Raw genomic sequence first — 17011 nt, 5'->3', positions numbered from 1 at the left:
TTTGCAGCACCGCAAAACGTTTATTCTCCAGTTCCAATACCTTCTTGCTTTTTCTTTCCTCACCAAAAAAGGAATGTACAAAGCGAAGGAGAACAATGCCGGTCCGTACAGAGACAGACTCGATGAAAAGCCAAAGAAAAGGAGGAAAATATCAAAGGAGTGAAAGGGTTAGACCCTTACGAGCACACAGAGTGGACAAAAGACGTCAGCGTGCTGCCCAACTTTCACCACGCTCAGATTTATAATTATACGGTTGTTGGAGTGAGTGCATACACTCATGAAGTTTAGTAACTTCAGGTCACTGCAACAAGCCCAGGTACAGTTTACCGACGGATGGGTAAAGGACCTTGAAATGCACCGTGTAGAACACAAGACCATCGTACGAACAAAGGTAAGTTTACCAGTCTCACAAATCGTCTTCATAAACGTGGCAATTATTATATATAATATATTATATTATATTATATGCCCAGTCTGGATCGCATTCCAGCATTTCGTAGGCTGGTTTGCCTACAAATACAGCAAACATTACACACAGCCACAATAAACAAAGGAGCATAGCGCGATGATTTCTGTTCAGCGCCAATTAAGATGTATTAACTACCACAAAACACTTACCTTTGTGGAAATGCTTGGAGCAGACTAACATGTGAGGTGGAGTGTTTTCGAACGTTATATTAGGTCTTCTGATAGCGGCAATCCAGGCCATCCGTTGCCTCTTCGTGACTTCGGAGACATGGCTTGGACAATTTCTCTTCCACGCCGGAATCCGATAAAAACCAATCGCATTTCCCGTCGACTTCACGCGGCTGTCGTTCGCCCAGCTTGTGCAGTTAATAATACAACAGCTTCTTGCCATTTTTTGTTTCTTTTTATCGCTGTGTAACTGATTTCAATTGAAAGCCTGTGCCCGCTAGTACCTCTTGCCACTACTTCCCAGAATCCTTTGCGGTTTTACCCCTGAATGACGTCACATTTTCAATCTCTATAGCAGGCATGTGCAGAGGGGGGGGGTGGAAGGGGCTTGAGCACCCGCCCCTTTCCTGATGGGTGCCCAAAGTGCCCTTTTGTTGAGGCAATTTTTTTTTTTTAATTTTTAATTATTATTTTTTTTAATGTGTGTGTGCGTGCGGAGTCCTGTCTGTGCCCCTCAACAATAATATTTAACTATTAATCACAGTTTTGCTAAATAAAAGGATCTGGCTTGCATCAGTCACATGATCACCATTAACCAATGATCGCCCTTGACGGCAGAACGCGCTGGTTACGAGCCGGGAATGAGCTCACAAAGAGCACGCGCATTTTTTGCGGTCCGGAGCTGTAGAAGAAACCCAAATTAACTCAGAGACAGACTGATTCGACACAACCAGTAAGTAGGTGTACAGCGTACACACGAGTGTATAGCACACCGGAGTATTAGCTTATTATGTACAAGTTGGTAAGCTGTCTTGTGACAACTGACGAACTGAAACAAATGAGCGTGCTGTGTGTGTAACAGCGCGACAAACATTACCTGTCCTTTTATTAACTGCACAAGTAGTGCTGATCATAGCTGCTGGCTAACTGGGTAAGGCTGTCATGGGTCTGTAGCTCTGTCAGCGTTTTAGGGAACATATTTAGTTTTAAAGTAAGTTTGTTGGGTCTAAACTCAGACCCCGCTGTATCCAGGACTTATTCCCATGAAAGAAAAACAAGGCAACAGTGCTCGATCATTTACTTGCGCAAGGGAGGCCTCATCTGTGTCCAGCACGAAAATGACCCCGACGATTGCCTCCTCTCGCTGGCTTTTATTGACAAACTTCAAACAATAGTTTACAAAACACCTCCCCTCGCAACCCCCTTTGGTTACAAAGACAAGGCACTGTATGTATGTGTATGCAAGAATGTGTGTGTGTGTGTGTGTGTGTGTGTGTGTGTGTGTGTGTGTGTGTGTGTGTCCTCTCCTGCTGATCCAAGGGTCATAAAACTTAAACAGCAGTAGGAACATCCTTGGTCATAAAGAGGGTAGTCTCCCCCACACCCAATGTATGGTTTACCATAGGTAACACAGTGAAACCATACAAAGGGCAGGAAGTTCTACCAAACATCAAACAGACTTTCACAAGGATGTTCCTGTGATAAAACACTTCAACCTCGCACCCAGAACCTCGAGAATCTGGGGATGGGAGGAAGAAAGAATTCCTTTCACAGAGTTAAAACAATGGACCAATGGTAAACATAAAAATGACAAATGTTTAACTATTCACTCTAACAAGTTACAGGGCTTTTCCTGCCTTTCTGGAGGGATTATATTTCACTTAAAATGATCTAATATGCATGTCCACATAATTATGGATTATTATAATTATAATATTTAAAAAAACACGCTGTATTTTAAAGAACATACATTAAGAAACAGATTATATTAGATTTATATTTTAAATAAGACAAAATGCTGATTTTACAGCAGCAAAATTATTGTATCTCTACAGTTTAAAAATGTAATAAGCTTTCTGCCTGCACAAAGTGGATAGTGAAACAAATGGAATCATCATAAATACATTATTATAAATTTATTACTTTTTTTCCCTCATTGCTTTATTATTGTAGCTCTAGTAATAAATAATAAGGGAAGGATTCTGGATCAGCACCATGATGGAAACTTGTGCCCACAGTACATACAGTATTCTGAAGAAGGTCTAAAATGTCACTGTGTGTGCATGTGTGTGTTTTATGTATATGGATTTTTTAAATTATTACTCATGATATAACATTGTCCAGACATGGCTGGTAAGGACATGAGGAGGAAACAGTAGGAGCTGTGTGAGGCTACTAAAGACAGTGAATCCCTCAGCAGCTGGATTACAAAGAGCACAGGTAACATTAACACATGTACCAGTTGTTGGAGAGGTATTCCAGTATAAAAATAATAATAAGCACAACTGAAATGTTTTGCTTCTATAACATTTTTCTGTCATCATTTTATTATAGATTAAGTGTAAGAGTTGTTAAGTGTGGATAATTAAATAATAGTTTATTGCAATAGCAAGTTGTGCCTTGTTCTCAGATGGACAGCAAGTGGAGAGTGATAGATGAGATGAGGAGATGAAGGAGGAAGAGAGGCAAAGAGTGAATCACAGGCAGAGCCTTGTTTATTTCTCAGTTTTTTGTTGCCTTATGGTTCCAAGCGCTGTCACCAATCTTTGCATTTTGTTATTATCTCATGACACTTGTTTAGTCAGCTACCATCTCTCCTATGGACTTTTTAATGTCTACAGTCTCAGAACAACACAGCCCTGCCCTCGAGCACTATCAGCAGCAGGAGCAGCAGCAACACAGGCTACGTTTGCTTTGCCTCACAACAGTGATATAGTATGATGCGATCCCATATTAGATTCTTGATGAATGTGTGTTGTTGTTATTCAGCCTGGTTCAATGTGCCCCTTTTTAGCTTTGAGCACCCGCCCCTATAAACGTCTCTGCACGGCCCTGCTCAATAGAACGATCTGTGGTTTGCTATCTCTCACCATCAGAACACTCCACAAATCCCACGAATGATCCACTTCCTTATAAACAGTATTGGCAAGTCATTTTGAAAAAGTAATTAATTATAGTTACTAGATACTTCTTCAAATAAGTCACTTAGTTAGTAACTGAGTTACAAGATTCTAAAAGTAATTAAATACTTGAAAAGTAACTATTGCGTTACTTTTAAAAAAAAAGTTTAACCCTCTGGGCTCCAGGGGATAATTGGCCATTTTTAACTACTTATGATTTTCCCTTTAAAAACGATTTACTTTGCCTTCTTTGGTATCATTTTTTTCAGCACAACCTCACATGTCTGAATTTACAGTCATGTTTTCATTTTGACATACTGTACTAACACATCTGATCTAAAATCAGACAAAAACATTAAATCCGAATAGAAAAAGTTATATATTTTACCGTAACAACCACAAACATGTTTAATGAATCATATTTCAAAATTTTAAATACAAATATAAATAGACAATTTTAAAATTATATGCAAAAGTTTTGCAAACAACAAAGCTTTTGCAGCCATTTACCTTTTTGGTTGAAGCTGTAGCTTCCAGATTACTTACAGCTACTTCCATGCAACTGATATAAGGTGCAGTAAGCTGAACACAGCTTCAACCGTCTGTTGAAAAATAGTAACGTGACCGCACCGCATTTTCTTGTTAGTAACAGTAACGGCGTTGTAACGATAGAAATAGTAATTAGTTAGATTACTCGCTACTGAAAAAAGTAATGCCGTTAGCTGCTTATAAACCACTGAATCAGGTACGTTCTAAATGGGGGGCGTCCAGAAATGGCGGAGTGAATAGACGCTCTCTACCGATTTCTGTACAGAAAGTTTGTGAGCAATGGTAAAACCTCAAATTTATGCTGCTAACACTAACAATTCACTAAACAAGGGAAGATACAACAATCACAAGGCAAGAAGCAGCAAAATGCAGAATCAGAAAGAAGCAAAAAGGGGACTGGAAAGTTCCAAGTCTAAGACAATGCCTGAGAATGCTAACGAGGAGAATGCTACGCCCAGTAACGTGCTAATGGATAGCTGCCATAACTATGCAGCTACTGTGGTAACACTCACGTTAGCCGAAGAGGAAATGAATGAGTTCCCACCTCTCCCTGTTACACCTCTTAATTCACCAGCTCTGAAGAAGCTGATGTAAACCAGATCATTTCCAGTTTATCAGCGCTAATAAACACCAGGTCTGATAACATCGAGACCATAGTAAGAGAGAACTCGAACATGGTGAGAGAGAATACGATAAAGATTGAGGGTCTCAAAAAGACGATTGATTTTGTGTGCGCGGAAATGAAAGACATGAAGGGGAAAGTTTGCGACCTGGAAAAAAAAGTAACTAAAGAGGAAGGCCGAGTGGACAATGGCCATCAGGGAATATCTGAGCTGGAAAGATATTCCAGGAGTTGGAATCTCAGACTACATGGAGTCAAGGAGAATGAGAAAGAAGACGTAAGAGGAAAGCTGATAGAGATATGCCGATCTGTTCTGGCAGAACAAAATCACAGGCTGCCTGACACCATCGACACCGTACACTGACTCGGAGCCAAGCGCCAGAATAGCACCAGACCCAGAGGCATCGTTGTGCAGTTCACCTTCCGAGTCTACATCCCCCTACCTGCAGGACAATCACTACCTTTGTTCAATAATGAGACACAATAACAGTACTTTCATTACAGTAAATATGTATGGTTACAATAACAAAACTGAAAATGATAAATTACTTGACTCCTAGAAGAAAGAATTAATTTCTGTCTCAGATGGCACAGATGGTTTAACTGCAGAGTTTTATAAATCATTTTCTAATCTCCTGGCTCCGTTCTTACTGCAGGTTTTCATAGAAAGTATAGAGAATAACACCCTCCCTCTTACTCTTACTCAGGGTCTCATAACACTTATTCCAAAGCCAAACAAAGACTTACTTCTTATTGATCATTGGAGACCCATCTGTCTGCTCAATAATGACTATGAGATTATGGCTTAGTACTTGCTAACAGAATTAAAGAGGTCTTGGATACAATTATCGATGAGACACAATCAGGCTTAATGAGAAATAGACACATTTCTAATAACATTAGACTGGTTTTGGATCTACTTGATTACTCTGATTTGGTATCTGACATTAGCTTCATTCTCTTCCTGGATTTTTAAAAGGCTTTTGATACAATTGAACATCAATTTATTTTCCACTCTTTGGAAAAATTTGGCATTTTTCTGTAAAGCTTCAAAACCTTGTACACGAATTGCAATAGCTCAATTAAAATGATTAGACTCCACCGTGAGATTTGACGTGTTATACAAGGAATCACCATAGCTGATAAGGAGCTCATCATCAGCCAGCTAGCTGATGACACCACTCTTCTTGAAGAATGCAAATCAAATCCGTCCAGCCCTTAGTGTTATTAGAGATTTCTCTGAGGCATCTGGTTTATGTCTAAATCTAAAAAAATATGAATTACTAGCAGTTAAAGGCTGCACTGCAAATGCTATCTGTAACATTTCTGTTAAACAAGAAGTCACATACCCAGGACTGTTAATATCCAAAGACCAAAAGTCAAGATGCTCGTCAAACTTCACTCCGATTATACAAAAAACACGAAAAAAGTTCAACCAGTGGCTGCAAAGGGATTTATCTCTGACAGGTAGAGTGTTAATTACTAAAGCTGAAGGGATATCCCGACTGGCACATGCTGCTCTCTCCTTACATCTGTATAAGAAGATTAGCAAAGACATTGACTGCATGCTCTTTAATTTTATATGGAAAAACCATAACAACAGAGATATTTTATTTAAAAATAAATCACTTTTCCTGGAAACTTGGGTCCAAAATGGGATCCTATTGGTGGCTCAACTGGTTAATAAAGAAGGAGTACTACTTACTTACAATGAATTCCTTACACTATATAATTTTCCCATCAGTGTTTGGGAATTCTCAATGGTGCTTGGTGTCATACCCTCAGGTACTTTAATGTTATATAAAAACACTGACGGTTCAATATCCACCTCAGTCACTCTCCCTGATCCAGCTGAGTCAGCAGTGGGAAAAATCTGCTTTTCACAGGAACTTGGTAACAGCAATAAGAGAATACGTAGTTCATTCCAAGAAGATTTCGTGTCTCTCCCATATATATAATATCTTACTGGAACTGACATGTTCCAGATATCACCTGGAAGACAGTCTGGATGATCCCCCATAAATATATAATTGTAAACAAGGTGAAGGAAATCTCATATAAAATTCTTCATAAATGTTACCCAGCCAGTCACTATATGGTAACATTTAAAAGAGACATAAATACTAATTGAACTTTCTGTGGGGATCATCCAGAAACTGTGGCACATCTTTTTTGGTACTGTTCCTCTACACAGAGATTCTGGAAGGAATTTAGCAGTTTTGTTATTGTCCATATTTTAAGGGAGTTTTCTTTATGATGGAAAATGTTTTATTCTGTTTCTTTAAGTTCTCCAGGAAGAATGATAAATGTTTTTTTATAATAAATTTGTTAATACTTTTAGCTAAATTTTTTATCCATAAATGTAAGTTTATTAATAAAACACCATATGTCTGCGTTTTTATAAGGATATGGAATTGTACATACGATCAATATCAGACTCAACCAACAAAAAGCCTCTCAGAACAATATTTACATGTTGATTTTTGCGCGTACTAATGAGATATTTTTTTTACTCCTGGTTTTGTATGTTCATGTTCTGTTCTGTTCTTTCGTAAACTTCATCTGTTTGTATGTTGGATACTCATTGTGTTTCAATAAAGTTCAATAAAAAAAAAAAAGTACATTCTAAATGAAGCTTCAGACTTCACTAATCATGTGACTCTGGCCAAACGAATCAAGCCTCGACACAGTGCTTCTGAAGCAGCGTGTTGATCTTTTTGACACACGCACCGGAGCGTCAGCTTCAAGCGGACCATCACTACCTCTCACATCTAAAGGTAAGTGCCAAGTAACTTTGAACTGAGTTCAGTCAATCTCAAGTTTTTCGAAGTTTTCTGAATGAAGTTTTCTGTTGCTCTCTGTGAGAGAAGACCGTTAAAGGCGAGGCTCTCCAGAGTGTAGCAAAACAGGAAACCACAGCTGTGTGTGTGTAAGTGTGCAAACGAATAGATTAGAAGTGCAAGTGAGCCACGAGTATAGAAAGGTCAAGTTTCGTGAGTTGTTTTTCTCACCACTGATCACGCGCTCAACACTCTACACATACTTGCATCACACGCGCGCTCTCAAGCATTGTACAATTCTGGGCGTCACGTGAGTTGCAGGTGTTACCATATAACGGAAATCTCCATTGTTCTGTAGCAGTGGTTCTCAAACGTTTCACAATGAGTTTCACCCTTACGAGCGACATCAAAGCGCAGTAGTATAGGCAGTAGCGGTTTTTGATACGGGCGGTTTTCATTTTCGCTGCACAACTAAAGCGTGCAATTTACTTTGTGTGCACTCAAATGGAGTTGAGTCAACCAGCGTCACCTCTGGCCAAGTACCATAGCCTACAGCCAGATTAACTTGTGACACACACAGTAGCGGTTTTTGATATGGACGACACGGGCGGTTGCCCGGGGCGGCATCACGGGCATCGGCAAAACAACAAAAAAATTGCTCGTACTCATGCTGCCCCGAAGTCATGCCAGCGCATATTGGGATTGTCGTAGGCACCGATCGGTTTTCTGTCGCCCATTTGCTGGGAGTAAGGGCGCCCTCCGTTTGCGAGGTGCACCTGCTGCTTGCGGCGCAGGGGGGGAGTCTCTGGCTGGCTGGAGCGGCATCTAATAACCAACTCGCAAAATAAAAACAAAACAAACACGAAACACCAGATATTATGATACAGACTTATAATTTGCACCGATGTTCTATATGCGAAAAGTGAGCGCGAGAGCCCTCGGTGCGCCTGCTCGCTGCTGAAGTCAAAGTAAACTTTATTGTCATCTCCGCTACATACAGTCCAGTATATAGAGAGATGAGACGACGAGGCTCCAGTTACAGCAGTGCAAGTAAACAAACAATAAATATAAGAAGAGTAAGAAAATAAATATTCATTTTAGGACCAGGGGTAAAGGGATCAATAACAATTAAAAATTAATAATTTACAGTTTGATGATTTAAAGTCTCACACACAACCCCTGGAAAGGGGAGGGGGACATGCTGTTTCCAAATAGAGCACATTTCATTCATAATGTTGTAAATCCAAGCCCGTTATGTATTCACGATCTGAATACTGGGTTGTGTGAAATCCCAGAAATAAACCTTAGACAAAGTGAATCTGTGAACTAAGGTGTAGGTCTATTAGGTTAATTGTGGTCAGTAGCGGTTTTAGATACGGGCGACACGGGCGGTTGCCCAGGGCGGCATCATGGTGGGGGGCGGCATCACGGGCATCGGCAAAAAAAAAAAAAAATGCTCGTACTCATGCTGCCCCGACATCATGCCAGCGCATACTGGGAATGGCATAGGCACCGATCGGTTTTCTATCGCCCATTTGCTGGTAGTAAGGGCGCCCTCCGTTTGCGAGGTGCGCCTGCTGCTTGCGGCACAGGGAGGAGAGGGCGGGGCGGCGGGGGATTCTCTGGGTGGCTGGAGCAGCGTCTAATAACCAACTTGCAAAATAAAACAAAATAAAAACAAACCAACAACACGAAAACAGCAGACATCATGATACAGACTTATAATTTGCACCGATGTTTTTTTGAAATTCTATACACGAAAAGTGAGCGCGAGAGCCCTCGGTGCGCCTGCTCGCTGCTGAAGTCAAAGTAAACTTTATTGTCATCTCCGCTACATACAGTCTAGTATATAGAGAGACGAGACGACGAGGCTCCAGTTACAGCAGTGCAAGTATACAAACAATAAATATAAGAAGAGTAAGAAAATAAATATACACTTTAGGACCAGGGGTAAAGGGATCAATAACAATTTAAAATGTATATTTTATATTTTGTTGATTTAAAGTCTCACACACAACCCGTTTTTAAAGTTTAAAAAAAAGAGAAAAGAAGAGGAGGAGTGTGGCGACTTCCACAGTCGCTAGAGGCCGGGGATGGAGCCTGCCTATTTGCCTGACGCGCTGTCAACTTTACGCAATAATGCGAGAGGTGCAATTGCTTGCTTGTTTATTAAAGTGCTTGAAAAGTTTACAGAGCAATGTGATCGGCTCGCGATTCAAACTCTTAAAACATCACAGCTCTAATGCAACAAGGGGAAACTCGTTGTGCTGCGGTCAACAAAAACTACGGCTACCCAGCCCTCCTCTCTGTCAAAATCAAACCAGTGAAAGACAGACTGACAACGCCCTCTTAATGTCACCGCTAGTACCCACGTGACTCCCGTTACACATCACCATAGCAACCAAACAAATGAAAACCCAGTGATCATTAAAATTCAATACATTTAATTATGGCTCCTACAAGGACAAACAAGCAAAAGATACAGGTAAGCAGATGTGTCATTGGATAATGGCAGGTCATGTATCCTAAAACATTAAGAATCAGAATACTTTCTTAATCCCTAAGGAAATTATGTGGGTTACAGTTCCTCCAAGAAGAAATGGTAAAAATAGTAACAGTAACAGACTAAACTCCAAACAATATATACAATAATATAATATTAATTAGTCAGTGTCAATTGTTGATTTGTCCTGTTCCCATTGTATGACGAATTATGATGTCTGTTTGGTAGCCGTTTGCATACTATGCATACTCTCTCTCTCTTCATATATAGGGTCATATATGTGTGTGTGCGTGTGTGCGTGCGTGTGTGTGTGTGTGTGTGTGGGGGGGGGGGGGGGGGGGGGGCGCCAGAGGGCGTGTTCGCCCGGGGCGCCAAACAGGCTAGGACCGCCACTGATTGTGGTGATACTCGATTTGGGGGATTTGTGGTCATACTGGAGTGCAAAATTAAAACGGAATATTTATAATGTAATTTCCAAAACTTGCATATGATCTGCAATTTGTAGCAGATCTACTGACTGTCTCAGAGCAGCTGGAGCAGTCTCAAATGGAGGTCAGTCCACTACTGCCACCTGTGGCCAAGTGCCATAGCCTACTACTAGATTAACTCGTGACACATCTGCACCTGTTTCTATGACCACATTGAGTCTGAGTGGCTGCACTTACGCTGGTGCATTCAAATCTACCCACAAACATATTGAAAGATGCAATGTGGATTGTCAAGACTCAAACCAATCATTAAGCAAAGACAGCAGGGATCACTTGTTTCTGTGTATTATACAGCCAGATTTACTTGTGACACATGTGCAGCTGGCTTTATCACCTATTTTGAATTTGTTTCAAGCACAATACATTTGTAACTTTCAGTGTTTTCCGGTCTTCCAAAAGAAGAAAATAAAAAACTTCAACTACATGACATGCAATTGTGTATTTGTTTTCACCTTATCATACACTTGAAGTTTTACAAATCACCACTCCTTTTGTTAATATCATTTCAGTGTCAGACAATCTAGTTTTTCTTACAGAGATTGAATGCACCTTCTGCGGATGGCGGTACCACACAGTGTGTGTGGACTTCCCCTGTACAGAAGGCAACTACAAATGTTGTGAATGCTAAATAAACAGAAACAAATGATCCCTGTTGTCTTTGCTTAATGATTGGTTTGAGTCTTGAATATCCTCATTGCTGGCATTGCATCTTTCAATGCCAGCAATGCCAGGTATCAGTGCTCAAACCTTTTGTGTTTGTTTCCAATAAGTTGCCACCTCGGGAAGCAAAAATGTGTTCTTTTACTTGTCAGATGAACATATGAGACACTTTGACTCTTCAGTGCAGTGTGGAGCCTAACAAAGATCTGTTTTGTGTCCCAGCTGATCAGCAGGAGGAGAAGAGTCTGACGGAGCAGCAGAGGAACATTTTCAGCTACTTGGACTCAGCTCAGCCACTACAGAGAAAACAATGAGCTCAACACAGAAGGTGACAGACAGAGCAGGGCGATATGACCAAAAATATTTATCACGATATACATTTGAAAATTTGTGATAACAATATAACTGGTGATATAATTGACACTAGACAAAATACTTTACAACTCCACAACTTTATTAAAAAATCCATCTATGTATTTTCACTTAAACAAGCAGCTGTTTTTTATGTGCATTAAAGTTATATAAAAATTTAACAGTGCAAATGCAAATTCCTTGCTGACAGTTTAACCAAAAGGCATTTCCAGTGGAAATTGGCCGACATATCCTGAGTATAACCATGTATAATATACACAAAACTTAAAAAGAGGTTATACAGTCGTGGCCAAAAGTTTTGAGAATTGCATAAATATTGGAAACTGGAAAAGTTGCTGCTTAAGTTTTTATAATAGCATTTTGCATACACTCCAGAATGTTATGAAGAGTGATCAGATGAATTGCATCGTCCTTCTTTGCCATGAAAATGAACTTAATCCCCAAAAACCCTTACCACTGCATTTCATTGCTGTCATTAAAGGACCTGCTGAGACCATTTCAGTAATCGTCTTCTTAACTCAGGTGAGAATGTTGACGAGCACAAGGCTGGAGATCATCATGGCTGTATCCCAATTCAGGTTCTGCAGCTTTAAAGTACGCAGCCTCAACGGTCCTCAAGGGCCACGTACTCAAAGACCGCTAAGGCCAGAAGTGCGAGGCTTGTAGGCTTGTGAAATGGGACGGTCTAGCCTTCATCGCGCTGCCCAGGTTGCCTAGCAACCATGATACTAACATCTGGAAACGTTTCATACAGCTTTGTTTGACAGAAATGAAGGAGAACATATTTTGTTCATTTGTTTCTACATGAGCTCTGTGTGATTTAATAAGTATCTGAGGCTGAGACCACAAGACTGTAAAACATGATTGTTGAGCTTCATTTCTGTATTGAACAGTCATTTAAGATTAGTTAGTAAATAACAATTAGTTAATGTTGTTCATGAGACTAAAGTCATCTCACTTTGGTAATGTAACTATAATATGGCCAATATTATAGTTATTATATTAATCACTTCACTCAAAGACAAGTATCTCTGACAGTGTATATATAGATGTATCATACATAAGAGACAAATATTGTTCGTTTAATATGTTGGCATTACTAAATTTGGCTCAATGCTTACATAAATGTGTAAAAAGCAAATGTACGAGCTGTGAAAACTGTTTCTGATAGAATGAAGAGTAGACTGATATATTAAATATTCCTTTATTGGGTGAGAAAATCAGACCATGTCATAACTGCTTTAAGTCATACAGAATAGATATCAGAGCCTTAAACAGGCTGACTTCTGCTAAATGGGTCAAATTGGGCAGAAAGTAAACAAACACATAACATCATTATAGAATATGATGTAACACTATAGATCAACTTACCTCAGAGTATATGAAGCATATAAACAATTACAGCAATATGATGCAACAAACACAGTAGTGCTACTAATCCAAAATACTCAAAGCTTCATAGAACTGAAACAAACATTTATTTTTAGCTCCATTCTGCTGCTGATACATACTTTAGGTTTCTGAATATTAAACTTGTTGCTGCCTTTCATAGTGTGTAACTTGAAGGCCCTGAGTACTTTCTCCCACACTGAAAACACTGGAATGATAAAATTATTTGAACATTACCTAATAAGACTGATTCAGGACAGACAATTAGTTATTTTAAACTTTCCTAGCAGTCCTTCACAAACAGGGAACAGTCTGTCTATTCTCTCCATCTGTCAGCTGCTGCTGGCTCTTCCTCCTCCTCTTCCTCACACACTGCTGAGTTTGTCCTGGTGGATCATCAGGGGTGCAAAGCCTCACAGATGATGTGCAGCAGTGGGTCCCTCAGTCTGTCCTCACTCTGGACACTTGCAGTTGTCACACATGGAAATCAAATGTGTGATAAGCTGCAGGATTCAAACACAAGTGTAACTTATAAATACATGTTCATACTTTTATTCCACAATCAGAGAGAAAGAAAAAGAGAGAGAGTGCAGGACAGACAGACAGCTGACAGTCTCAGGTGTATACACTGCTACAAAACAGCACAAGAGAAGGAGGATTTAGTGTTTGTGTTATTACGAGTGCTAAACAAGAAGAGTTCCCAGATGGTACAGTGGACACATGTGTGACTCCTGTGATTAAAGCATCTTTCTTTCAGCTTAACGAGTGAACCGTCAGCTCGTTCAAACACACGTTAAAGTCTGTTTGGTTCGACACCACCGAACAGAGGCAGCAGTATAACATAGCTAACATTAACAGTGCAGTGAATCCTGCTTGTGCCGTGATATTCAGGACTGCAAACCGAGCAGAATCACTGACTTTCAGCTTGTTGTGTTTGTGGATATATGACTGACTTTAATTATCCATAAAATCATCAGATTCTCTGTAAGATTAAGGTCGACCAGCTGGATCCTGACCAGCTATTCTATGGCTTGTAGTTACTTGTAGTTATAAAGAAAGCAATTCTGTTAAACATACCACATTTTTTTTCTGCTCAGCTGCAGTATCCAGATGAAATACATAATCATATTACACGATTTTCAACAAACTGCAATTTAGTAAAAGCTCGAGTTAAAAGTAACTTTTTGTAAAACTGTTATATTTAGAGCAGCTTTTAAGTGGAATAAACTGCCTTATAAAATTAGAGAATTAGCAACTATTCAAAACTTCAATGAACACTTAAAAGCCGATTTACAGAGCTTTATTATATTATTATTATTATTGATTGCTTATATTTTAATTGTGAAACCTCACTGTGGATGTAAGAGCCAAATTATGTGGATATTTTGAATCCACTTTATTGTATAATGTGATTGTATTTGACGGAAGACGAGCAACATCTGTTGTGAAAGCTAATGGGGATCCTTTTGAATAAACAAATAAACAAACATAGGATTTATTATCAGTAAATGATTATATATAGATCTATAAAAATTATAGAAATAGGAAACTACAAAATAATATAAATTATAAAATAATATAACTGTGTGTGTGTCTCTGTGTGTGTGTGTGTGTGTGTGTGTGTGTGTGTGTGCGTGCGTGTGTGTGCGTGTGCGTGCGTGTGTGTGCGTGTGTGTGTGTGTGCGTGTGTGTGTGTGTGTGTGTGTATTTGTTTACAAATCAGGAGGGATGGGCATGATTTTACTGTTTAAACAGTCATGAATTATTTTTAACACCAGGTTGGATGTAATGTGTTAGACCTGCCAGCAGGTGGGGATAAGAGACCTTTAAGGTGTTTGGTGCCACACTCCACCTTCAGGTTTAAAACTAGTGTTAATGGAGGGAGTTTGAAGGTTCAGTTTGTTCCACGACTGCATTTCACTCACTGCCTCTGTTTGTATCTCTGTCACTGCAGGACCAACATGGAGCGAGAAGTCAGCGCTCTCAGGAGGCCGACAAACCTCACAGAAGAAAGGGAGAGAAAACATACACCTGTGACGAGTGTGGGAAGGATTTTACTGTGAAGTCTACACTAAAACGTCATCAGGTCGTCCACACTGGAGAGAGACCATTCAGCTGTGACTTGTGTGGAAAGTCTTTTTCCTTGAAGGGTAACCTAAAACAACACAAACTCATCCACAGTGGAGTTAAAGCGTACAGCTGTGATCAGTGTGGCAGAGCTTTTACTCACAGTAGCCACTTACAGATTCATCTAGTTACCCACCTTGGAGTTAAAGCGTACACCTGTGACGAGTGTGGGAAGGATTTTACTGTGAAGGCTAAACTAAAACAGCATCAGGTAATCCACACTGGAGAGAGACCGTTCAGCTGTGACTTGTGTGGAAAGTCTTTTTCCAGGAAGGGTAACCTAAAACAACACCAACTCATCCACAGTGGAGTTAAAGCGTACAGCTGTGATCAGTGTGGCAGAGCTTTTACTCAAAGTGGTAGCTTACAGAGTCATCTAGTTACCCACTCTGGAATTAAGGCATACAGCTGTGACGAGTGTGGAAAAACTTTCCGCTGGAGGGGAAACCGAAATAGACACCTACACATTCACACCAGACATGATGTGTACTGCTGTGAACAGTGTGGCAAACAGTTTATAACTCACACACAGTTGCAACATCACATGTTTACCCACACTGAGGAGAGACCTTATAAATGTGACCTGTGTGAGAAGACTTTTAAATCTCCACAGTACCTGAGACGACACCAACAGATCCACACCAGAAAGAGACTCTACAAGTGCAGTTACTGTGAGGTATGTATTTATATTGTTATCTTGTCATTTTAACACACACATGTTTCTGTTTCTTTTTTCTTTTTCTTTCTTTTTCTTTTTTAGCTATTTATTAATAAACGACTTATGTATATATATGCCTGTATATATTGTACTATTCTTAGTTAGTGTATTGTCTGTCTTGTTAATGTCTTTATTATGGAGCACTGTAACAAAAAATAATTTCCCCTAGGGATCAATAAAGTATTCTGATTCTGATTAGCCTGACTGTTTGGAACAACTCTGCTCATTAAACTGTGTTAGCATGTTAGCAATTCTACTGCATGGAAAAGCAGCTCTTAGGCTACGTTCACACTGCAGGTCTTAATGCTCAATTCCGATTTTTCGATCAAATCCAATTTTTTTTGTCTGCTTGTTCACACTACAAATAAAATGCGACAGCAAACGCGCTCTAGTGTGAACGCTCAAAGCGGCCTGCATGCGCAAAAGAAGACGTCACACACAACGCGCTCTGTTTAGACTCAGACCAAACAATATTGTTTGACTGTTGGCCCTTAATATAAAGACTTCGGACTTTACGTTTCCCAATTTTTGCTTGAAGTTTTTTTTTTATTTACATAATAATGTAAATAACCTAATAATGATCCTTATTGCTGTTTTAGAGGAGCGGTGCTTCAATGGATAGTTGCAGATTTCTGTCAGAATCTGCAGATTATACAGTACAAATAAAATGTTCACGTTTCTCCAACGTTGTCTTCCCAACAGTTTCACTAACATCTACACGGGATGGCCAGGAAGCGCTCGCGATGTCGTCTCGGGCGCTTCTCCGGCGCTGATAATTGGTGTCTGTCTTGTGTCAGTGACGTAAAAGACGGATTTAATGCGACATGACCGTTCAAACAGCAGTCGCTTTCTGAAACATAGGATATGTATCGGATTCAGTACCACATACAAAAGTGACCCAGATCGGATTTGAAAATATCGGATTTGTGCCGTTCACACTGTCATACCATGATCGGATATGGGTCGCATAGGGTCAAAAAAATCGGATTTGATGCGCTTTCACCTGCAGTGTGAACGTAGCCTTAGTGATTATTCAGATTTTCATTTCAGTTATGATTTTAGTATTACTGTAGTATTATGGTGGTAGTATTGTAGTTATTGCAGCCCAGTAAACTGAGTGTGTTCACTGAAACAGTAAAATGTAATTGGACGTCTGCAGAGATGCTCTTTATTTCAGGCGACGTTCAGGATAAAAATGTTGAAGGACTGACTTACACTGTCTTTGTGTCTTTGTTTAGAAGCAGAGCGACACAGATGGATCCAGTTC

General features: G+C 39.8%; 1 protein-coding gene across 1 annotated transcript; it reads left to right on the top strand.

Annotated features, from left to right (window-relative positions):
- The first annotated feature begins 4759 nt into the window (after positions 1-4759).
- LOC134634107 (zinc finger protein 160-like) lies at positions 4760-15736 on the top strand. Its single transcript, XM_063483176.1, has 3 exons — positions 4760-5062; positions 7449-7484; positions 14854-15736. Exons 1-3 carry the CDS (start codon positions 4760-4762, stop codon positions 15733-15735), a joined length of 1221 nt encoding a protein of 406 aa, XP_063339246.1. The 3' UTR covers position 15736.
- The last annotated feature ends 1275 nt before the right edge of the window (positions 15737-17011 follow it).

This window comes from Pelmatolapia mariae, linkage group LG9 (assembly GCF_036321145.2).
Source record: "Pelmatolapia mariae isolate MD_Pm_ZW linkage group LG9, Pm_UMD_F_2, whole genome shotgun sequence".
NCBI classification, from domain to species: domain Eukaryota; kingdom Metazoa; phylum Chordata; class Actinopteri; order Cichliformes; family Cichlidae; genus Pelmatolapia; species Pelmatolapia mariae.
Note: the sequence above shows the minus strand (reverse complement) of the source record. Positions and strands in the feature narration are given on the sequence as shown.